The following is a 25,368-nucleotide window of genomic DNA, read 5'->3' as shown; positions in this document are numbered from 1 at the left end:
ATCACGAGAACAGGAGGAGGCAGAGCCAGTGACAGTCACCCAATCCTTGTCCTTGAGTGAGTTGTGAGATGTAAGAAAAGATTTCAGCTGCCAGCTAGATGAGCAACTCGTTACCTGGCTGCTGCGGTGCTGGGATAGCGGGGCCGGTGGCATGGAACTAGAGGGCAGGGAGGTGAGGCAGCTGGGATCCCTGTTTAAGGAAGGGGGCATTGGCAAAGCCATTGGAAAGGAGATACAAAATCTTAGTCTCTGGAAGCGACTTCTGTCAAGTATGAGGGAGAGGAATCCCTTCGAGGATGACTTGACATGTCAACTGAGTATACTAAGTGGAGCACTATGGAAAGAGGCATTCAATGCTTGAGGGAGCTAGCTGTGCAGGAGGTAGTTTGCTATGACCCAGATAATGCGCAGCTACCCACAGATCCAGATGAAGTCCGATGCACCCAGCTCATGTGGAGGACTTTTGTACGAGGCACACCCTCATCATATGCCAGTGCATTAGCAGTAATGGACTGGAAGATGAAGAGAGACCAACAGTGAATGAACTGGTTCACCGACTGGGACAATATGAAGAAAGCGCATCTTCCCACATCATCGTGGCTGTGAAACAGTTATCTCAAGATGTACAGTAACTTAGGGAGAACATGTCCTACTCCCCACCTGCACAGACAAGAATCTTGTCTATTAGGAGAAATCGTTTCTCTACTCAAGAGAACCAGTACACATCGCAGGGGAAGCTGTGGCATTGCCTGCATGACCAAGGAGAAGACACGAACAAATGGGATGGAAAACCTACCTACCTCCTAGAAGAGTGGGTATGTGAGCTGGAAGAACAAGTACAGAATGTCAACCTTCCGGGAGAAATACTGCTCCAGTTTCCAGTAATCAAGATGAGGCTGAAATGCGTGCGCGCCACACTAACCCATTTGTCGTTAGCGAGTATTATGACCAACATTAGAGGGGCCCTGCCTCCAGCCAGGCAGAGGACAAGGACAACTGGGTTTACTGAACTGTGTGGATTTGATGGCCTGGCATGTCTGACCCCCAGCAGTATAAGGCTCTAGTGGACACTGGTGCTCAAGGCACCCTAATGCCATCAAATTCTAAAGGAGCAGAACCCGTTTGTGTTTCAGGAGTGACAGAGGGCTCTCAACAGCTGACTGTATTGGAGGCTGAGGTGAGCCTAACTGGAGAAGAGTGGGAAAAACACCCCATTGTGACTGGCCCAGATGCTCCATGCATTCTTGGCATAGATTATCTCAGAAGAGGCTATTTTAAGGACCCAAAAGGGTATTGGTGGGCTTTTGGTATAGCTGCCTTGGAAACAGAAGGAATTAAACAGCTGTCTGTGTTACCTGGTCTATCAGAAGATCCTTCTGTTGTGATTACTGAGGGTTGAAGAACAACGGGTGCCAACTGCCACTATGACTGTGCACCGACGGCAATACCGCACCAATTGAGACACTGTAATCCCTATCCATAAACTGATCCGTCCGCTAGAGAGCCAAGTCTTCAACAAGACACACTCCCCTTTTAACTGCCTCATATGGCCAGTGCAAAAGTCTAATGGAGAGTGGAGATTGACAGTGGACTGTCGTGGCTTGAATGAAGTCACGCCCCGCTGAGTGCTGCCTTGCCAGACATGTTGGAACTGCCGTATGAACTAGTCGAAGGTGGTCAAGGGGTATGCCACAATTGATATTGCCAATGCATTTTTCTCCATCCCTCTGACAGCAGAATGCAGGCCACAGTTTGCTTTTACCTGGAGGGGTGTCCAATACACCTGGAATTGACTGCCCCAGGGGGGGAAATGCAGCCCCACCATTTGCCATGGACCGACCTAGACTCCACTGGAACAGTGTGAAGCCCCAGAACATTTACAGTACATTGATGACATCATTATATGGGGTAATACAGCAGAAGAAGTTTTTGAGAAAGGAGAGAAAATAATCCAAATTCTTCTGAGAGCTGGTTTTGCCATGAAGTATAGTAAAGTCAAGGGACCTGCACAAGAGATCCAGTTTTTAGGAGTAAAATGTCAAGATAGATGTTGTCAGATTCCAGTGGATGAGATTAATAAAACAACAGCTGTGTCCTCACCAACTAACAGAAAGGAGACACAAGCTTTCTTGTGGGTTTCTGGAGACTGCACATTCCAAATTGCAGTCAGAATGTCATCCCTCTCTATCAAGTGATTTGGAAAAAGAATGGTTTTGTATGGGGCATGAAGCAGCAACAGGCTTTTGAACAAATTTAAGCAGGAAATACTTCACACAGTAGCCCTCGGGCCAGTTCAGACAGGGTGAGATGTAAAAAATGGTCTCTACACCGCAGCTGGGAAGAATGGCCCTACCTGGAGGCTCTGGCAGAGAGCATCTGGGGAGTCTTGGGGTTGACCTCTGGGGTTTTGGAGTCGGGGATACAGAGGATCAGAAGACCACTATACTCCAACTGAAAAGGAGATATTGGCAGCATACAAAGGGGTCCGAGCTGCTTCAGAGGTGATTGGGACGGAAGCACAGCTCCTCCTGGCTCCCTGATTGCCAGTGCTGGGTTGGATGTTCAAAGGGAGTGTCCCCTCTACACACCATGCAGCTGATGCCACGTGGAGTAAATGGGTCACATAAATCACACAACAGGCTCAAATAGGGAGCCCCAGCTGTCCAGGAATATTGGAAGTGACTACAAATTGGCCAGAAGGCAGAGATTTTGGAGTGGCGCCAGAGGAAGAGGTAATGTGTACTGAAAAGGCCCCACCATATAATAAACTATGTATAACGAGAAGGGATATGCCCTGTTTACTGACGGGTCCTGTCGCGTTGTGGGGAAACATCCAAGGTGGAAAGCAGCTGTATGGAGCCCCACTTGATGGGTTTCTGAAGCTGCTAAAAGAGAAGGTGAATGGAGTCAGTTTGCAGAGGTGAAAGCCATCCAGCTGTCCTTGGATATCGCTGAGCGAGAAAAGTGGCCGGTGCTCTGCCTCTCTACTGACTCATGGATGATGGCAAATGCCCTGTGGGGGTGGTTACAGCAGTGGAAACGGAGCAACTGGCAGCACAGAGGCAAACCTCTCTGGGCTGCTGAATTACGGCAAGATATTGATGCTCGAGTAGAGAATCTGGTTGTGAAAGTACACCATGTAGACACTCACATACCTGAGTTGGGCCACTGAAGGACATCTAAACAACCAACAGGTAGATCAAGCTGCTAAGATTGAAGTAGCTCAAGTGGATCTGGACTGGCAACATAAGGGTAAACAATTTCTGGCTTGCTGGGCCCATGACTCCTCAGGTCATCAAGGAAAGGATGCAACATATAGATGAGCTTGTGACCGAGGGGTGGACTTAACCATGGATGTTATTGCACAGGGAATCCATGAATGTGAGACATGTGCTACGATCAAGCAAGCCAAATGGTTAAAGCCCTTTTGGTATCGAGGACTATGGTCAAAGTATAAATATGGGGAGGCCTGGCAGATTGATTATATCACACTTCCACAAACTCTGCAAGGCAAACACTATGTACTTAGAGTGTGGAAGCAGCCACTGGTTGGCTGGAGACTCATGCCGTGTCCCATGCCACTGCCCAGAACACCATTTTGGGCCTTGAGGAGAAAGTCTTATGGCGGCATGGCACACCAGAAAGAATTGAGTAAGATAATGGGACACATTTCTTCAAAAATCTCACAGATGCCTGGGCCAAAGAACATGGCATTGAGTGGATATATCACATTCCCTACCATGCACCAGCCTCTGGGAAAATTGAGCGATACAATGGGTTACTGAAAACTACACTGAGAGCAATGGGTGGTGGAACTTTCAAACACTGGGACATGCATTTAGGAAAAGCCACCTGGTTAGTCAGTACCAGAGGATCTGCCAAGCAAGCAGGCCCTGCTCAATCAAACCTCCTACATACTGTGGATTTGATTTTAGGTGAGAATAGCCAATGAACCAGACTATCAAATAACCCTGTTACTGCATTTAGTGCCTTGCAACATCCTCGTGCCACATCCAAAACCTCCTGCTCCATTGACTGAGCCAACTCCGCCTCATTCCCCAGCCTTATAGATTGTCATAACAGATGGAACCCGAAGTTATGGAACTCAGCAAACATTGTGGAAGGATGGACCATAGACTAAGGGAATGATATCTGTGAGACCTGGGGTGGGTGGGTGGAAAAAAAAAAAAGGAAAAAAAAGGTGATTTGGTGATTCCTTAAGATGTATTTCGAAACCTGAGCATAATGTCAATGGTATAGAATAAGGGGTGGAGACTGTCCTGGTTTCGACCAGGATGGAGTTAATTTTCATTGGAGTATTTCGTACCATGTGATGTCATGCCCAGGTTGGGGGGTGGCTCTCCCTCGGGCTCGCTCTGCTCGAGGACACGCCATCAGCTCGTCAGGCAGTATTGTTGCTGTGGGGGGCAGCTGCTGTGTTCGGCAAGCCACTGTTACATTTTAAACATTTTCTTTTTGAACTTACTATTGTTACTGTTGTTCTCTTGTTATGTTTAGTAAATTCTTTCTTTTTATTCAACCCACGGATTCTCTTCTTTTGTCCCTCCCCTTTCTTACCGGAGAGGGGAGGGGAGGTGAACAGCCGGCCACATGGCATCTGGCTGCCAGCTGAGTTCAAACCTCCACAAAAGTTTATCTAAAAAGAGAGCTTTGAATTAATCAACTAAGCAATTTTTTTCTTCCTTCATGAAAATGAGCTACAAAAATCAGTTTTGAATCTATGTAAGTCAAGAATTAATATGAATTGCTTTGCCTTTAACAAAAAGCACAGTGGCTTTCTTTAAACTTATTTGGTGTGTTACCTGTTAATTTCAGAATCTGAACTTTTAGGATGGTACAGTCATTTGAGATGGAAGGTTTGTTTTTGTGGAGAGAAACTAATGATTTTGGAAATAACTTTGGCATGACTTCTTCATGAAAGAAAAATTCATTTGTATTCTGTAGAAGTGTAAGAACTCGTGCATGAGTAACCTGTTTGTTGCCTTAACTCTAGGAGCTTCCAGCTAAAGAGGAAGAGGATACCAAATCCACAGAGTCTGTGGGAAAGCCAAAATTGAAGAGGGGTAGAACCGCAAAATCAAAAATGAAGAAAGCAAGCAAGTATGAAATTTGTTTTGAACACTTATTTGCATTCCTTCATTGTGGTAGCCATGGAACTTCCTCCTCCTCACCTGGCTGTGCAGTTCTGCTCTGACTTTAGAGCCCGTCCAGGCTGCTGCTGTACTAGGTCTTTCTCCACTTAACACTTTACTTTTCTAATGGAAACAGAAAAGGGAGCAATAGAAAAGGGCAGGTGGACACTACTCTTTGCAGTGATGGCGTGCTCTTACACTTACTCTACTTTACGAAACCACGCTCTTACGGTCTTCAGTTCCCCATACAAGGCAGGAGGGAGTTGGACAATGAGTAAAGAGAACTTGTTTCCGGACATGTTTTCTGGTTCCTTGTGGAAAACTGAGGACATTTGCCTCTTAAAAGCTGGAGTGGAGGGGGTTCTAAAAGCTCAAATGAACAGTGACTGAGAATGCTTGGGACGGTTTGGTAAGGAATGAAAGCAAAAGGAAACTTACTTAGTATCTTTTCTATCTTGATCCTATCTACAAAGAAGCCCATAAATAATTAATTGGCATTGATTTTGTAATTCCATGGGGTGGTTTTCCTCTACTAAATACTGTTAATAATAAAATCATCAATTGGACGCTTCTCTCTCTTTTCAGAACCACAAGAAAAGAAGGTTCTTGGTCACCTCCACCAGTGGAAATAAAATTCATCTCTCCTTTCGGAAGTCCAGTGGATGGAACGAAAAGCAAACAGAAAGAAACCACAGATGCAGTAGAGAAGACTCTACGAAAGAACAAAAAAAGACTGTCTAGTTTTCCAAAGCCAGTTCTGCGCCGGAAGATTCTGTAATTGTTTTTTAAGCTTATAATGTACACCGCTGTTTGTAAAGTCATCAAAATTGTGTGGATTAGTAAAAATAAAATAAAAAAAACAAACCCACATCTAATTTGGAAGAGATAATTTATATAAATTATTGTAAAATTTCATAAACAAATGGTCTTCAATAAGTAACTCCATATGGAGTGTGATTTCCTCAGTCAATGCAGTTTTCTATTTTATATTAAGACTTCATACATTTATATAATATGTAAATACAGCTTATTTTAGGAATGTTAAATAAAAATGTATGCTTCACAAGACGCTTACTGTCTGATAACTTTTTGAGGGAATAGTGGGTTCAATGGCCTGTATTGTTCAGAAATTTTAATGTTGGTTTGCAGAGTTGCTGACCCTCAGAAGTGAGGCCAAAAGCTTTTTTTAAGCTTTTTAAAAGTTTGTTTAGAATTCCTATAACAAGTAAACATTTAAAACATACTAGTTTAAATTTTATAAATTATGGTTGATCTTCTGGCACAGATAATTGGGCTCACAATGAAAACTGGTAATTCCTTACGCTCACGGTTAAGTTGTACTGTATTGAAGTCCGAATGTAAACAATTGTATTTTAAGCTGTGCAATATTTTTTTGTATTTGTCTTACATTTTTGGAAAGCTGCTCTTTAGTTCATAAAACTAGATCACATCTCAGATGTTTCACTATTTTTTACAATTTGTTGTCAGCAAAAAATTAATTGTTTAGAGGGTGTGATGCTTACAACAGCATATCAAATTTAAAGGGATATTACCCACATAACTTTGGAATTTGAGCCAAAATTATTTTCATAAGGTTAATAGGAATGCTACTATAATTGAAAGAATTACTGTCTGTAAACATATTTTGCAATATTTGAAGCCTGCATATCACAGCACTGAAAGAAAACCTGATGGTAAAGCTAACATAATAGTCTAAAAAAGGTACCAAAATGTACAGAAATCTTAGTTACAAACCATATTTTTGAATAATTATGTCATTAATAATGGGTTATGGAGTAAATGTCCCTATAAAGCTTCAATTTATAAAAATAAATTCAAAAAACTATTCTTTTAAAGGCAGACATGGAAGTACTATTTTGATGTGCAGTCTTTTAGACAATGGATTATTTTTATGTATGTTAATTTATATATGGATGCAACTTTGAAGACTACAGAATTGTGGAATCTGACATTAAACTTTTCAATTAGTAAAAACTACTACAGTTACTCTAAGAAATAATTTATTGGTTAACTAATACCTTGTACATAGTAGATGAATGTATTAATAACAGACTAAGCTTGTAAAAGAAGTTTCTTCTGGGGCTATGATTTTTCTATCTCAGAACAGATCATTCTAGAGAAGCAGTTGCATGCACTTTGATATTTTTCTCCTTGGGAGTATTCATGTCTGAATGAAAGCTTAAATGCCAAATGTTGACAGTGTGAAAGTGGCGGTTTGAGTGAGACCTTTCAGTCAGGTTAGTAATTATTTACTCTGAATATTTGTACTTGAACTACAATATAAATATGGTCAAAGAGGAAAAGAGGGGGAGTTCTAGCAATATTTTTTTTTTAAATTCACATTGTACAGAAATGCAGTGAATAGCTCAGAAATTGGGGTAAAAGATCAAACTTTCAAAACTGGAACAGAAAACACATGTCAGATCTGAACATAGGTTTTGCATAGTGTACAAGAGTATAAAATGCTCTGATTCCTGATCAAATAGAATTGTCTGATGAAATGCCAGTGAAGATTGCCTAATAGGGTTTTAACATGTTTCTGTCATTTTTATTTACAGTATATTTTTTGTATGAAAATCAATTTGAACAAATGAAAACATACTACTAGCTAGTTTTATTAATTTGTAGTAATTTTTAGCCTCTATTTTATAACCAGCTCAGCTGAATTATCCTCATTTGGCAGTGCTTTGGAGGAAAAAAGAAAGCAATAGTAATAAAAAAATTGGCATGAGATTCAAAAACTTCCTAAAGGTTTGTAATGGTCTAGTAACTTTTTTACTTTACAGGAGTTGTAATTCAATTATATGTTAAATTGTTTTCCTCTATTTTTTTCATACTTACTTAGATTCAGTGCACCGTTCTTGGTTGCTGACCATATTCCCGAGAGGGCAGTTTGAAAAGAATGGCAGTGTAAGCATAACATGTAACAAGGAAGGGGATTTCAGAAAGGTGAAGGATGTAGAAGTAAATGGAAGAAAACCCAAGCACTTGGAATTTTTCTTTAGACTGAGAAAAGGAAAAGCAGCTAGCTAACAGCATCAAGATGGCAACTCAAGGATGGGTTTATAATGAAGTGGAGAAAATAGATTTTACTTGGGTGGTTTTTGTGTAGGCTTGCTACAAGTATGTGAAGGATACAGTGGAAAAGATCTAGTGGAGGGACAGTGCTTAACAGTGAGGATGAATTGGGAAGGGGACTGCCTTTTCAAAGATTAAACTGGCTTGGGGTTGAGTGGCTGAGCAGGCTCGGAGTCTCAGACAACTGCAGGTGTTTGCACGTGTATCTGAGAGAAGGATAATATATTCATGGTGCCAGAGGAGGGCAGGAGGAGCCTGTGAAAGAAATAGGGTGATGCATCATTGTGGTAGATTAATGCAGAAGACTGTAGGGGCATAGAGCAGCAATTGTGAGCAAGATGAGAATTTCCCAGGAGTTAGACTGTACAGTTCATCACTAAAGAGAGCAACTCTGAAGTTTCATTGCTTGAGGGGTGTGTGGTTTTCTCCCCCTAAAGAAAAGCTAGAATTTATCAAGTGTGTTTTGATGCACCTGCTTTGATCTGGTGTCAGATGGCTAAAAGCTGAAGCTAAACTGCCTCTGTACCTTCGGGGCTGTAACTCCAGAGAACATTCCACTGGAAGGTTGACTGCATTGGGATAGCAGTCTCGCCTTTCAGAAAAAGTAAAAATAGGTGTAATGACAGATTTTATTGCCAGGAAACACAGAGTATGAGATGTTAGTGAAGGGAGAGTGAACATTAGTAAGCTTAAGGGCTGTTCTTAGGGGATTTGTCAAGGAAAGAAATGTTTCGTTAGAAATGGTTCCCTGAGTTACCTCAGACAGTTGACACATTCGTAAGACTTTTTTTCTTCAAATGTTTAGAAGCCAAGGCTGATCAAAGTACTCATTCCAGGGTATAACATGAAGGAGAGTAAAATCTTTTGATAGCCACTTGGTGCTTAAAGCATTAACTGATTCACATTGACCTAGTTAATTTGCCTTAATATTTGTACATGCCCAGTGTGCAAATACAGCCGCAGATAACTAATTTAATCCCCCATCAGAACTTCCTCTCATGGAAGACTACTCTCAGGGTTGTCAGCGCAATAAATTTCATTGGTTCCCATGTAACTAATCATAAATAGCTCAGTTGTTGATTTCTGGTGGGGAAAAAAACCAAGCTGCAGGCAGAAGCCAATCCATAGTTTCTCATGAGCTGTTAGGCAATGCTTGTAACCTATCAGTCTAGGCCAATCTGAAAATACTATGAAAGAATAGACTTTCAGGAAAGTAGCATGTTTCTTACTTTGCTGGTACTTTTGTCTTCTGTGCAAAACTTGCAGGTTTCCATTCCAGGAATGCTTTTTTCACCAAAGTAGTCCAGATAATGAGTCTCTTTGATATGCTTGGAGATAAATGTACTGTGGTTCCTTTTGAATTAAAACTGTTCCTAAAATAAAATGCATTTTCCAAAGCACTGTGCTGTGTGGATGACCAATATGTGAGGGAGAGGGAAAACCACAAGTTATGGTTTCTGATGTGCCTGTCCGTTGAGGTCACTTCCTCCTTGGCTGTGCATCACCTGGCATGGTTCAAGAGCAGGTTTATCAACAGCAGTCAGTGGTGTGTCTTGTAGTTGCCTTAAATTCAGACTAAAACATGAATTATTAGTGAATGACTGCCTGCTTGCATTTTGATGCAACTGTAGTGTCAGTATACAGAAGGATGCAGGGAAGTAATGTGTGATTTCTATGACTACCAACAGCACGAGCATCTGTGACCCTCAGAATCCAGGGCACAGGAAAACCTGTATGATTGATCCAGCCTATTGGTCTCATAGTGGTTTCCTAAAGGGTGAGAAGAGTATGCTTGTCTCAGCAGGATCCAACAGTGACACAGGCCAGGTATGATTTTATTCAAAGAACCAACTAAAAGCAGTTTTAGCTAATAACACAGTTGTAGACTGGTCAGGTTGTTTATCTCCCATTATTAACATGTAAGTGCTCTGGAACTCAGTTGCAAATTTAAGCTGTTAGTGGGGCACTCCTAACAGGAAGCAGTGCTTGTGTATGCACAAACCTCAGAAGCAGCACCCGAAACATCGCTGTATAGTGAATAACATCCATCAGGCAGCCTCCAGAGCAACAGTTTGCATGTGATTTGTCTGATACTGGAGATGGTGAATGTGATGCAGCTGAGATGGAGAAATTTTTATGTCTCAGAGTAATTTTCAGAACTCTTGAAAGCTCTACTGATACAACAAAAAAGCCTCTTCCAGAAGAAATACAGCTGCTTAAACCATTGCAATTGGTATAGCAACATAGCCAGGCTTTGACAAAAAACCAACTATGCACCACACTCTGTTGAAATGTAAAAAAACCCAAAGGTGATCTTTGCACTTTCTCTTCTCACACTTTTTAGCACAGGTAAGAATGTCAGTCAACATACCTCAAGACACCAGTAGAGTCAGCTGACCTTTATTAGAACCCAGGAAAAAAAAAAAAAAGACAAAACTATTCCTTAAACTACTCTTTTTATTTCTCTAGGGACACATGGCTTGGAAAGTAAGAATGCCACCAAGTAACATCACCCATCCCAAGCAGGCACAAGCCCTCACTGGTGGTTTCATCCCCTCGGGCACCCATTACCCAGGGCCTGCCTGCTTTCTGTAGTTGTGGGATGGGGCAAAGCAAGAAGACTGTGGTTAATTGTGAAGCGGATGCTATAGTGGTTACATTACGTAGTAACTTAGAACTCAGATGAAAGATCAAACAAAATCCTAGAACTAGTACCCACTAAGTCACTGCTTTAATATGCTTGTCGATTAGAACTTTTTATGGTCCTTTATGGCTTTGGCTCACTATAACAAATAGTACAGCTTTTAACTCCATTTTTCGTCTGTTTTTGCTGTAAACAATAGCACAGTGGGACTATTTTATGATTAAGTTTTTACAGCCAAAGGAGTTTTATTAGAGTTAGACCCAGGAAAGGTGTTAGTTCACACAGTTATGTTTTGACTTCAGACTTCAGGCTTGCTAATGACAGAGAACTCAACACCACATTTGTTGAGGCGATCAATCAGTTTTGTTTTGGAGAAGGCAGCTCCTGGAGAATATACACCACCCCTGTTAATGAAAATTGAAAGAGAAAAACATAAGTGCTATAGTGACTGAGCGACACCTTTTTTTGAAGTAAAAGGTGTGCTTCCCTGCCTAAGACAGAAAAAGCCACTCTGTCGCACAGGAGACTATGAGGAATTTGGTAAAGCTGATTATAGTCACAGCTTCATCTCTGCATCCGTTGTGGAAGCTCTCAAATAAGTAAATAAGAACCAAAGTAAAATTTATTTTCAACGCAATTAACTAGCACTCTGCAAAGATACAAATGGCAGGTTCAAATGTCCGTGTGAGGAGAACAAAACTATCACCACACAACTTCCTAGGGTTTAATGACAACCCAAAATGCCAATTCACTCACCTAAAAAAATGAGGGTGCTCAGCCTCGAGAAATTTCTTAAGGCAGTGTCCTGACCAATAGGAACCTCAAGGAGCTTCCTTGGGCAGCATCCCAACCCAAGGGGACAGTCCTCAGTTGAAGCACCACTCCAGGGGCACTAGCTCAAAATGGTTTTCCAGAGGACTCCATTTATAACCAGCCAAATCTGATCAGTGGCCACTATCAGCCCTCAACAGCTGAGGGCCCCAAGTACCATGAAGCCCTGAGAACAAGGGCACCGAAAAAGGAAATCAGTGGCCACTACCTTTCAGCAGCCAGAAGCCCCATTTTCACTGGGCAGGCTCACCTGTCACAGCATCCAGCAAACTCAACAGAAACCATTCCATTAACTGAAGATACAGACACTGATGCAATAGATGCTGCAAAAGCATTACAAAAAACCTATGGCTACATCCTTTCAAACTGAAAGGCAGATGAAGAGTAAGTAGCTTTAATGCAGCTTGTGGTGAAGTATCTCCCTTGCACAGCCATATGGACAAACACCACAGAAACCCACAGGGTTATGAGATCTGTATTTTCAAAGAGAAGCATATACACAGAGCAGCTTTAAGGGAGATCACGCTGTTCTGCACAGGAAAGTACTTACTGTTTAGGCAGATAAGCTGCATCTTCCAGAAGAGTTACAGCTGCTTGAACCATTGCAATTGGTGTAGCAACATAGCCAGGCTCTGACAAAAGAAAAAAACCCAAACAACGTACGGGGTGTTGAAATGTAGAACATAATGTTGCTCTTACCTACAGCATGCTGAAGAATAATTTCTTTGGCAATGAAACAGCCTTCCTCGTTTAAGAACAGCTTTGTTACCTGGTAATCATCCCAAGCAGCTGGCAAAGCCCTCAAGATCTAATCTGGACAAATACTGCTCCAAATACAGGCCTCTACCACACAACCACCATGAGCAATCACCTCACAGTGACAGAGGGCTCTCCATTACAGCAAAAGCTTTCCCCATCTTGAACTTAAATTCAGACTTCTGCTGCAAGACTGCTGCATTCGGCTACATCTCAAGCTCTTTAAAGAAGCTATGCTTTACTTACTCCTTCCTGAATATACATTCTTGCTGTCTCCAAACTTTACTCCAGGTGTCATCGCCCCTCAAAAGAATCACCTGAAGACAGGTATGTTACAGCTAGAACTGTTACCATGTCAGATTTGCTTAAGTTCACTCACAGCAGACTGGAAATACACAAGGGTAAATCTGGACCACAAGAACTGAAAACTATCCTTAAAGCACTCTCCTTGTTACCACTCTACTCTGCAAAAATAAAAATCAAAATGGGGAAAGCATAAAGAAGAAGAATGACAAGAAGGCAAATGACTTGGCTATTTCAAAAAGGGGGTCACAATGGATGCTAGCATCCAAGGCAATGTTCTGTAAAGGCTGCTGACCTTACCCATATTGCAAGTGCTCCTTGAGGATGAAAGGAATAGCAGTAGAATCATAAATCTATGACAGTAGGGAATGTGAGGAAAAAGCAGTTACCGGCTACTAACATGTGTACCTGGTCCTTTCACTTCGGTGCAGATCTTTACATTTGGTTTGCCGTTCTGGGGATCTTGCCCCTCACTGTAACCCTCGCCAAAAAAAGTTATCGTGAAAGAGGTTCCATCCATCTGCGGTGGGCAAGACAAGCGTGGTCACCAAAACAGTAACTCACTTCTACCAGGAAAGCACAAGTAGTAAATCCAAATATCTGTTATGTCACATACTATGATCCATCAAAACATGAGAGTAGTTATTATGACTTACTGCTTAAAAGGTACATTCTCATCTAAACTTTTAATCAGTTTCACCTTGTTGGAACTGTTACTGTTCTAAAGTTCATCTATTCTCTTGGTGCTTTCAGTCCTCGGTTTTTGCTTCTAAGTCTCCCTCCGTCATCACCTTTGACAGATGGAGTTCTGTGAGCCATCCATGTAAATACATCAGACCCAGCAACACGGTCCATTTTTCCCTCATGCGAGTTCCATGCACTTTGATGTGTAATAGCAGAAGGCATGATTATTTAAATATTTAAGCTATCTGAACAGGCACACACAATGTGGATTTAGAAATTATTTCTCTGAGACTAAGCAGTTGACTCTAGATTACTACACAACAAACACATTCAATGATTGCAATGGAAAACAGTCAGCTACCTGCTTCTGGGTTGGTCCTTTCTTTGTGAAGCGTCCAGCAGAGAAAAATTCTGGGTACTATATAACAAGAGGGAAAAAAAACATTAAAAAAAGACAACCAACAGTAAACTAGAAAGGAAAAAAAAGTTCTCCAAACACTTAATTCTTTTGTGTTTTGAACACTTACTTTTGTCAGAAGTTTTCTTCCAAAGCTAAACTTCACAAGAAGAAGAAATAAAAAGCCAGCAAACATCAGCTTGATAGCAGAGCCAAGACTACCTATGTTCACATATGCACTATACTGCACCTGAGGCAGAAACATATTTTCAGTGATAAAACTTACATTAAAATTTTTGCATCAATTCATTTGTAAAAATAAATTCACCCCCAAATTAGGATGCAATTGTCTGATACAACAGATAGCTGTTTAAATAGGGCCTTAAACAATTGTCTTAGTTCTAAAAAACTCTCTGAATAATGCTTCACTTCATCATTCATTATGAGAAGACAATGTAACTACAGAATGGCAAGGGAGCAAGCATGGTAAACAAGAGTGGAAAACTTTAAAGGAAGATGCGCTTTGGCATCTGATTTCAGGCTTCTTTTCCAAGATCTTCCCTTCCTCCTCTTTGTACTCTAGCTTCAAAGAAACTGAGGCCTTACTTTAGAGTTCTAGAATAGCAGTGGTAAGTCCTTCTGAATTAGTAGTTTCCCAGTATATTTTTAGAGCACTGTCTCACCTTCATCTCTTAACTGATTCCTGCAATTCTGCATGGCTGTTATATAGTTGGTGCTGGTCTCAGGAAACCATGGAAAATAAAAACTACACGTCTTTTCCACCACCACTTCACACTGCCTTTACTCAGCACACCAGAGACACAAGTGTCAAAGAAGTCTCCAGATACAAATGACCAGCACATGAATTCTTTATAAGAATGTTTACTACACTATACTGACCTGACTACAGTTACACAGACAGCAGCTAAGATGCTTTTAGAAGCTCTGATTAAAAAAAAAAAAAAAAAAAGCCTCTGCACAGAAACAGAACTTAATGTATGCATCATTCCTGAAAACCATAAAGGCCTGTTTTTCAAATACTTCTTACAAATATATACCCAGAAATCAGACAGCTGGAGAGCCCTACAAGACTCTCATAACAATTATACTAGCAGCAATAGGCAAGCTCATCAGGCAGACTATCAAGGAAACAGGCCCATGCACCCAGAACCTGGACCACATCAGGTCAAGCAGCTTCCAAAGGTGATCAACAGAACAAGCCTCCTTCTTTTACCGATCAAAAGCACATTGCAGTTTATTACTATTCACCTAATTACAGAAACCCTACTATGTAGATCTATGCCAAGAACAGTGATGACCTAATGGAAAGATTCGTTGAAAATGGTAATAAAGACATAGAATACTAATAACAGTAACTTACAGGTGTTTCCTGCAACTCTGTGTACAAATAACGCTGAGACCGTTTCACAACGGAAACGTCAGCTCCCATGAATGGAATGGAATACTCTTTGAATTCCCGATTGTAAAACAGAAATCCTCTGCAAATGGAAAAAAAAAATATCACCTCAGAAATAAAAAGTTCAGATGCTCACAAACTGAAAGAAACTGATCAAAATGGCCCTACCAATACTGGCTTTTTCTCAGGCACTTTTATGACATTCTCTCTTTTCACTGAAGGTAAACCATTCCAAATTTATCCCTGGCTCAACCCAAAATTCCATGCACTATAGCAAGGATGAATTTGATAAGCATGATGAGAATGTTATTTTGATTCTTTTTTCTGTTCTACTGATTGAAATCAAACCTAAAAGTTTGACATGTCACTACAAGTCTCTTGGAACAAGCTAACTTTGAGACCCAGTAAATGCTGGGACACATTATTTTTTCAGTAAAATAGAAACAAATCAGTAAAGCTGAATTTATCTTCCATTCTACTAGATGACCATCTGTGTGTTCATATTATACTGAAGACCTAAATGCACCTTTTTAGAATTTAATAGTATGTTAAGAATCCATATGATAAGCACTGGAACCATTAGAAGACAGCACGTTTCACATCTTACGCTTCTTGTACCTTTTTTTAAGTTTTGCACCAACTACTGGCACAGGGGCATAGCCTATCTTTTTTCGAAGCTTCCTCAGGTTGTCTTGATCCGCAAGGCCATAAACAGCTGACTTCCAGGTCCCATCATGTACACAAGAACCCTGGTGACATATCAAGAAACAGGAATTAATTCTGTATCTAAAGGTTTCATTATTATTTTAATAATGACCTTAGAATTATTACATAGATTACACACTATTACAGTTCTTACATGTATGTATTACAGTTACATGCATTAAAATATATTCAAAGGTGGTGGGTTGACCTTGGCCAAAGGCCCACCAAGTCACTCTGTCACTCCCCTTCTCAGTAGGGCAGGGAGAAAATAAGATGGAAAAAAAACTCTTGTGGGTCAAGATAAAGGCAGTTTAATACAGCAAAAGCCAAGGCTGCAACACAGAAGCAAAGCAAAACAAAAAGATTTACTCTCTTTGCCTGCCAGCAAGCGATGATCCCAGGAGGCAGGGCTTCAGTATGCACAGCTGTTGCTCCAAAAGACAAATGTCATAATGAATGCCCGCCACCCCTCCTCCTTTCTCTCAGCTTGCCATGCAACAGCACAGAACACCCCTTTGGTCAGTTCGGGTCAGCTGTCCTGGCTGCATCCCCTCCCAGGGTCCTGCCCAGCCCCAGCCTACAAGGTGAGGGGGGAACATTGGAGAGACAGCCGTGATGCTGTGCCAGCACTGCTCAGCAGCAGCCAAACTACTGGTGTGTTACCAACACCTTTCTAGCTGCCAACACAAAGCACAGCACTAGGAGAGCTGCGATGGGGAGAATTAACTTCATCTCAGCCAGACCCAATACAATCTCCACCCCTTATTCCATACAATTTCGTCACATTCAGGTCCCACATCCTTTGAGACATACCCACACATCCATCTTCTAACCCTACCATTGTATTTAATTCTCATTACCGAAATACCTTCTCACCAACACTTTTAACTCATACTACATACTTAAATCATCTTAATAGCCAACATACAGATTTATACATTCTCATTAACTACTGTCTCCTGTCCTTTAACAAATGGCTTCCTCCACTGCTCCAGATGTTTCCAAGAACAGACTATGACTTGGGCCCCATCTGTCAAGATGGGTGCTCAGGCCAGGAAAAGCAGTGTGTCCCACTGCTGGGCACCAACACCAGCGTGCTTTGGGTCACCATTGCACGGTTTTAATAATGACCTTAGAATTATCACATATATTACACATTATTACAATTATTACATATATGTATTATGATTACATGCACTGAAGTCGATTGAAACAACCGCCTCCCCAACAAAACAATCAAACAGCCAAACACCAGGAGTACTGGCAGCACACCATGTTCTGTTATAGTTTGTGTAGAAATCCTTCCCACATCTCTGCACAAACTAAGTATTTCTTGAAACAGCTTAACAACACAACAAACTTTAGGCAGGCAGCCTATGCAAATGAACCTTACAAAAGGCTGTTTGCTCAGGATACTTTCAGGAGCCCCTAAAGAATAAAGTTCTCAGACTTCATCACCAAAGAACTGCCAGCTTGTTCCTTGGTCTGAATGAATGTAACAACAGTTATTCTAATGGGCTACGGTGGCATTATGACAAATATCTCTGAGTTTGCAAGGAGGGATAAACCAACTAACCTCAGGCCCAGATTTCACCTTCAGGAAACTTTCAACAGCAGTTAAGGTACCTTCAAGGGAGGAGAAAACATTACTTGGCATATACAGTCCTTCATTCCCAAAGTCAGAGCACAGTCAGACTCAAATAGCAAGCCATTGACATTATTAGTTGAAAAGGCAGAGTCACATCTCTGTCTCAAAGGAAAATAAACTAAGATTAAATCCCACAGCTCTTTTTGTTAGCAAGTATCAAATTTCTTATGTGAAGTACCTCAATAAAGGTCACTAATATTATCTTTACTCATTAAATCTTTCATTTGTCTTATCTAGTTAATGAGAATGTAAATAACCAATTTTAAAAAAAAGGAAAATAATATTAAGAGACATATTTTGTTCTTCTGCAAGTTTCAAAATAAAGGATGATGTAGGCTATGAAAACCAAGATGGAATCACAGATTTTTGTAGGCCTTAACTACAAAATAAAACTGTAAAAAACCTGAAACATGCAGGATATCCTAAAACACTTAATTTTAGCATAGCTTGTGTTTTGCAAATACTTAGCTGTGATTAACCACAAAACAAAAAAACTCCTCCAAATTCTACTTTGTTTTGCTTTGCTCAGGTCCTTCCGAGATTGTAAAACTGTACTTGTACAGGCAAATTTCAGTAGAGCAAGCAGCTGGATAGACAGATGATAATACCATCAAGTCAGAATAGGAAAAGGTAAGAGATCAGGTATCAGATATCAAGTTACAACCCTGTGAACAACCCCATACTCATTTCCATGCCTCTCCTCTCCCTCCCATCAGATCCAGACTGAGTTTTCTTGAACTGAAAGCGGATGATACGCTCCAGTATAAAGCAATCCCACTTCACAGCGGTTTTAACAGTCCATGCAAGCAAAACATTTCGATACTCTTATTGGCCCTTCCAATTCAAAGTCAGACCTGATGAAGGAACTGGCCTCATCTGAGACTAGGACCAACCACTATTTGATTGGATTAAATCTTCTTACATCTTTCCTCCAACATATTTATCCTTTTTCCATTATGTCTGGCTGCTCATGAAGAAGGTGGCATTGCATGGCACACTATCTACTTACACTCATACAACAGCTTCTCAGCGCTGGTGGTAGAAGAAAACTCGGGAAACCTGGTTACCCACTAATTCACAGCCTTCCTATCCCCACTTTCTCTTCCCTCCCAGATGCTCACTGTGCAAGAGGCGGCGTGCCAAGACTTACCTAGGGATGAACAGCCCACCACTGAGAACAGAAGGCTCTGGTCTCTCAGGGAGTTACATGACCTTAAATCCCTCCTCTCCCTAATGACCAGTTTCCTCTAATCTCATAGGAATGGGTTTTACTTTTAAATCTTTATCTACCAGACTCTGTTGAAACTGCTCAGCTGGTAAAGGCAGGCAAAAAGAAAGATGGAAAGAGTTGCTGTGTAAGCACTGCTGCTACAGCAAACCAGGTGAAAGCATCATCTGCATTTCTTTCTCAGCATAAGGTCACACTTAAGTAAGTCACCTTTCAGCTTGTCTCTGGTGTACAGTACTCCCATATCGCCCGGTATAGTGTCAAAGCCACAGCTTCCAATGATGTATACTCCCTTTTCCGCAGCTTTTTCGTGGTATTTCAGGTACATTTCTTCCAGAAACTACAACACAGTCAAAACAAATACTTGAAGCAGAATTCCCTATTTGACCATACCCAATGTGAGCCATCAGCACTTTAGTGCCATACCACACACCCTACATACTTCAAAACACTCAGAAGCATCTTTCAGACAGATGTGTATTACTCCTGGTTTGTGGTATCAAAGCATCATAGCAGTGCAACAAAACGTGATCTACACAAAATTCCTCTGTAGAATCACAACCAAGGCTTGAAGCAGAAGTCAAAAATTTTAGACTTCCAGAGAGAACTTGAGAGGCTCTTGGCTAAAAGTAAGAAAACCATACAACTAATACACATTAACACACTTTAAAATAATTTATGCCTCTTAAAATTGTAGATCAGGAGGTTGCAGAACTGTTTGTGTTAAAAACCACTGGCAGAAGCATCGAATCTACTAAAGAAACACCCCTTTAACAGATCCTTGGCCACAGGTCGCATTTGTCTACTGTCACGTACCTGGGGTTCTCCACTGATGTCAATGCAGTTGGCACCATTTTCAACACAAGCTGCTACCACAGGCTCTCCAAAGAATCTATACTGTAGAAAGAACACCACACGTAACAAAAATAAAACCCACACGCCACAACTCCCCCAGCGTGCTTTACCCAACGTATTTATCTACCAGAAAAGCAAACGCTTGGTGTCTCCTAGTTTTGCTCAGCGAGGCAAAAGTGTAATAGTACTTGTATTTTTCCGCGGGGTGGGGAGAAGGATCAGCGTAACAAACTTCATCGCTGATAACAGAGCTGATACCGAACAGCATAACAAGCTTCCTCAGCGATACCGGGTTCCCGGCGGCCACCGCCGCCCTGCCCGGCCCGAGGAGCGCGGCGGTGGAGGGGCAGAGGCCAGGCCGCGCTCTGCCGGGAGCCGCGCCCGGCCGGTGCCGGGGGAGCACCGCCCGCGTCCCCACACTCACCGGGCCCACGCAGTTGAGCACCAGCCGGGTCTGCCTCGCCATGGTGGCCAGCGAGGCCGCGTCGCCCACATCGCAGAGCAGCACGCCGACCTCCGCCCCCAGCGCCGCCTTCCCTGCGCACCGGAGACCGCCGTCACCGACACCGCATCCCTCCCCGCGCCAGGCAGGGCCGGGCCACCGCCTCCCCGGCGCAGCCCCGCAGCCGAGGGGCTCGCCCCGGCCCGCCCCGCGGCCCTTCCCCTCACACCCGCCCGCGGGCGGCTCCCGGCGGCCGGGGCCGGGACGTGGCGGCCGCGCGGGCCCCGCCGTCCCCGGGCCGCGGCGCCGCCCGACCCCCCGCCGCGGCCCGTACCCAGCCTCTCGGCCACCCGCTCCAGCACCGCCCGCAGCTTCTCCCGGCTCCGCCCGGCCACGGCCCAGCGCGGGGCGCAGCGCAGCTCCCCGCCGGCCGCCGCCCGCGCCACCTCCTCCACCACGAACTGTCCGGTGAAGCCCGAGGCCCCGAACACCACCAGCTCGTAGGGCCGCTCGGCCCCGCCGCCGCCGCCGGCCGCCATGGGGAGGGGAGGGAACGGAGCGGCCGCGCCGCCGAGCAGCTCCGGGCACAGGCCGCTATCACGCGGCCCCGCCCCTCCCCGGCGGGGGCGGTGCGCGAGGCCCGCCCGCGGGGCGGCCGCTACGGCGGAACGCGGCTCGCGCGGCCGCTGGCGAGCAGCGCGCGGGGCCTGCCGGGGCCGCCGCCCCGCCCCGCCCCTCGGCCCCGCCCCTCGGCGCCGCCCCGGTCCCGCGGCCGGACTTCGGGCGCTGCCGGCGGTGCCCGCGCCCCGCCGCCGAGGGCACGGCCTTCGCTCTCCTGCAGCCTTCCCTCTTCCGCGGAAGAGGAGCAGGTGCCGTCGCGCAGGGGTCTTGCCACAAGCGATCAAGTGCAGGTACAGCGGGGTCCGGGCAAGGCGCTCTGGAGCCGAGCGGCGTGAGCAACGTCTGTAAGGCCGTCCTCAGCCGCCCCACAGCAGACGTTCCCTCTCCCGCTGAGCACGGCGCCGTGCGATGGCTTACTGCCATAAGCGTTTCCAACGCAGGTAATAGAGGGGCACCGAGGACTGTTACTCGTCAGAAAGAAAACCTTAACTGCCTAGAAGTAAAATGAAATGCTCCGTTTCCCCCACAACTACAGCAAATACTTGTTTTGTTCAACAACAAGAGCAGAGTAACACAAAATTTGAAGTTCCCACGGTGAGGAGAAGCAGTGGCACTGCAAACCCACGATGGTAAAGAGCATTTGCAACTGCACGCCGTGGTGAGGTGCAGTCACGTTTTCCGTGCTTTTCGTGGCCAGGCCACTCGCCTGGATTCCAGAGGCTCGCAGCAAGTCTTACGCAGGAAGCAACCTGGTGAATCCTGATGGCTGGCCTTTTTTTCCCAGGGAGCATCTGCCATACCTTAACTGTTCCTGACAGATGCCTGTCTAACCTGTTTTAAAACCTCTGGTGATAGATGCTTTCACACTGTTTCCCAGGAAATCTCCTGCACTTTGTTATACAAAGGGCTGGAGACAAGAAGCTAGATCTGTACAACATGTAGTTTCAGCCCCATACTATTTCTCCTGTTTATAGAGAACATTGGTAAAAGATCTGGTGTGTGAGGAGTGTATAAAAAAGATGCTGCAAAGCTGGAAACTTCCATGCATCTTAAGTCTTCCCAAGATTAAAAAGCGCTAATTCTTTTGACCTTTCCTCACAGGCCACTTCATATATTCATTTTTCCTGTTCTCCTCTGAACTTTCTCCAGCTCATTTACATTTTTCTTGAAATCTAGTGTCCACTACTAGGCCCCACATTCACATTGTCAGTGCTAAATCAACAGAGAAGGTTATGTAATGTGCCAGAATTCACCCCCGTTTCTACATGCCCCAAACATTTGCAGGTTTGTTGTTTTTTTGCAAGTGTCACATTGTTGATGCACCTGCAGCTCATGATCTGTTCCACCTCAGAGACTTTTCCATTCACTGCTGCCTAACCAGTCTTTTCCCCACTCTGATTTGTACTGAAGATTCATGTTCTTTCTGAATACATTCTAAACATCTCCTCTCTGAGGCAGCAGGAGGTCCTCACCTCTAAGCATCACCATCAACTCCTTGAGTAGTGCTGATGCAGTTGTTTATAGGCCTACACTATCAGCTGTATCAGTGAAACAACTCAGTCTAACAAAAAACAAAGAGTGGGGGAAGGAAGGACAAAGACGGTTTTTGTGTTCATTTTTAATCCAGATCATTCTGTTGATCTGATTTACAGAGCAACCTTGCAAAATCAGTTTCTTGTGTTTGAGGTTACTGAACATCTCATTAGTCAAGTCTCTTACTACCTTCCTGTCCTTCCTACACACTGGGATAATTTCCAGCTGTGCTCATAATACTGTTGAAGTCCTCTGAGCTACTTTCCTCTTAGGCTCAGTTTTTCTCTTCTGCCACCAATTCTCAAAGTCTTGTTTTCTTCAAGACCACTGTCTTTGGTCTTTTGTTTTCCTTTCTCCTTTGCAAAAGCTTTGAAAAAACATTGCAACAATAAGCAATAGATATGTTTTCCCCCAATCTGAAGTTAACAAAAATCGTTATTTCTTCTGACTTTGCATTAACATTTGAAACTGTTCAGTGACAGGAGACTGTAAGGAGCCTGCAAATTGCAGAGGGATTCTGTGTGGCTGGCTGGGGTCCTCAGCCTCCTTTCTTCATCCCTTTGCTCCAGAAGCTTGCCTGTCTTGCCTCCTCTCCCTCTTCCAAATTATCCCCCTTTTCACATCTAATCCCCTGCCACTCCCAGAAAACATGGCAATTTATAAACCTCTGACTCAACCGTTTGTACAGAATCAGGACTGCATAATCTTCCTCAGGCCATATGTATTTGATAAGACCTGCATTGTGTTGTTAGGCAGTGGCTTGGCAAGCACAAGCTATTATGCAGTGCTGAGAACCCTGTCTCCTCTCAGTGACTGAAACTTGACACCAAACTGGGCAGATTTATCCTGTTTATCAATCCACAACTCTCAAGATTTCGTCTGCTCTTTCAATGTCAGCTATATTTCTTTAGAACATACCTGCTGCAGCAAGATAATTCACGTAAATTGCAGCTTACACAATCAAGAGATCAGGCTTTCAGAGCTGCAGAAGGACACCTGAAAATCAACTAGAGGGGCATCAAAACACGAGTCAGACCTGGTTTGTTTTTTCCTTACATAAAATACCATTATAGTAGCTCCAACTCATTTTTTCTCAAGAGAGATCTGTGGTTGGCAAGTGGAAGAATTATGTTTGCAGACATCTCCAGTTTCACCCCAGCTCAGCAGGTTAAAAAAAAAAAAAATCAAAGTTTCTAAGCCAGTTTACATTCTCGACTGTGAAACTAACAAGTAGACAGGTAGGTTTCAAAATAGCAAACATCAAGGCAGTGTCAAGGATCTCATTTTAAATGGAAAGTTTACAGCAGTCTTGACTAAAGGCAAAGGTTAACCTGTCTCCCTAGTTAGTTTCACCAACACAGGATTGCAAAAATTACTCTGTGGGAAAGTAGTAGGATGATTTACAGTTTTGCCTTGTCCAATAGGAAGACAAGAAATGCCAGATCTTCTACTGCGAAGTGCAGTTCTGAAAAGGAGGTTCCCGCCTGAATCAGGTTTAGAAGCTCACAAAAAAAAAAAAAGATATTGCTGTTTCTCTTAAAATCTTCTTTTTCAGATTTGAAGGTGCTTATTTTTTTCCATGTGTATCTGCATACAGATGCTTAAAGATTTCAGTTCTTCATTTAAAGCCTTGTTTAGCCAGACTGCTTCAGTCTAAAACAACTTCAATTGCTAGAGGACCCTGCAGATTTCTTTGGGACAGAGAAGCACACAAGTGTATGCGCGCGCACGCACACACACACGCCATACTTTTTCAAATTCCTTAAACAAAACCGGACATGCCTCCCTTTGCTAGTTTCTCCTGTTCCACCTGGAGCCTCTGGCAGGATCTGAGGAATTTGTGCAAGCGTTTATAAGAGCACTTGTGTGTCCCCTCATTTTGTAGAGTAGGTGTTCTAATAAAATCCTTCCTATCAATATTTATATATTTCTTGGAGACCAATCTTTGTGGTAAATGTTTTTATATTCATTTATAACTTTAGTGTACTTTTTGCTTATTAGAGTGGAAATGCAGATGTTGTTCTGTGACTGCTTTTTAATTAGAATAATAATAAGGTAGCAGAAAGAGTGCAGTATGATATCAATTGCACAATGCTGTATGAGGACAATTTTTTTTTTGTAATTGTCTTGTACCCCAAAGGATGAAATAAGATCACTGTCTTGCATCATTGCAAATGTTACTACAGAACACAAGAAAATTAGAGCATAAGAGTAGGCAGATGGGTTGGGAAATAAGGTTGATTAACAATGCATGGCTAATTCACTGCAGGGTATGACGAATTATGTGGGTGAATATATATGAAATTAAAAAAAAAAAGAAAGAAGGCAGGCATCTATGTACCTGCTACAGCTACTCCATACTGTAAGACCGTGAGAACAAATGTTTCTGGAACAAAGCCCACAGTTCTTAGTGCTATGGTGTATCTTATCCTTGATTTATACAGGATATTACTTTATAAACAAGAGGCAATAGGCTCCACACCATACAGAACTTAAGAATTTGTAATAAACCAAACCATTTAGACTGGGACAAGAAAGAGGAGCTTGAAATTATAAACTGCAGAGAATCCAACAGAGTTGCTTGTAACGTGGCAGTTTTAGTAATGCTTTGTTTATTTTATTTTAAAATTAAAATATCACCCAATCTTTAAAAAAAAAATTAAATCATGAATCATAGAATCATTTCAGTCAGAAAAGACCCTTAAGATTGTCAACTCCAACCATAAATCTAACACTGCCAAGTCCACCACTAAACTATGTCCCTAAGCACCATATCTACATGTCTTTTAAACGCCTCCAGGGATGGTGACTCAGCCACGTCCCTGGGCAGCCTGTTCCAATGCTTGACAACCTTTTTGGGAAAGAAATTTTTCCTAATGCTCAATCTAAACCTCCCCTGGCACAATTGGAGGCCATTTCCCCTCGTCCTATCACTTGTTACTTGGGAGAACAGGCCAATGCCCATCTTGCTACAACCTCCTGTCAGGTAGCTGTAGAGAGTGAAAAGGTGTCCCCTCAGCCTCCTTTGCTCCAGACTAAACAACACCAGTTC

The 25,368-nt window shown here is 42.9% G+C and overlaps 2 protein-coding genes across 4 annotated transcripts in view; one reads left to right on the top strand and one right to left on the bottom strand.

Annotated features, from left to right (window-relative positions):
• Nucleotides 1-7,151, top strand: part of AHCTF1 (AT-hook containing transcription factor 1) — a 56,814-nt gene extending 49,663 nt beyond the window's left edge. For all 3 annotated transcript variants that reach the window (XM_074896883.1, XM_074896881.1, XM_074896882.1), the window contains 2 exons: nt 5,015-5,121; nt 5,739-7,151. In XM_074896883.1, the coding sequence (XP_074752984.1) occupies nt 5,015-5,121; nt 5,739-5,931 (300 nt within the window). In that variant the 3' untranslated portion in view covers nt 5,932-7,151. The remainder of the gene's footprint in view (nt 1-5,014; nt 5,122-5,738) is intronic.
• A 3,485-nt stretch (nt 7,152-10,636) lies between these two features.
• Nucleotides 10,637-20,846, bottom strand: SCCPDH (saccharopine dehydrogenase (putative)). The gene is made up of 12 exons (XM_074896880.1): nt 20,497-20,846; nt 20,145-20,257; nt 19,682-19,762; nt 19,076-19,205; nt 17,566-17,615; nt 15,903-16,033; nt 15,249-15,366; nt 13,998-14,117; nt 13,832-13,888; nt 13,195-13,306; nt 12,278-12,359; nt 10,637-11,300 (listed from the first exon to the last, which is right to left on the bottom strand). The coding sequence occupies exons 1-12, from the start codon at nt 20,699-20,701 to the stop codon at nt 11,195-11,197; spliced, it is 1,305 nt and encodes a 434-aa protein (XP_074752981.1). The 5' UTR covers nt 20,702-20,846; the 3' UTR covers nt 10,637-11,194.
• Between the last annotated feature and the right edge of the window lie 4,522 nt (nt 20,847-25,368).

This window comes from Athene noctua, chromosome 1 (assembly GCF_965140245.1).
Source record: "Athene noctua chromosome 1, bAthNoc1.hap1.1, whole genome shotgun sequence".
NCBI lineage: Eukaryota > Metazoa > Chordata > Aves > Strigiformes > Strigidae > Athene > Athene noctua.
This window is presented reverse-complemented; position numbering and strand designations above follow the sequence as displayed.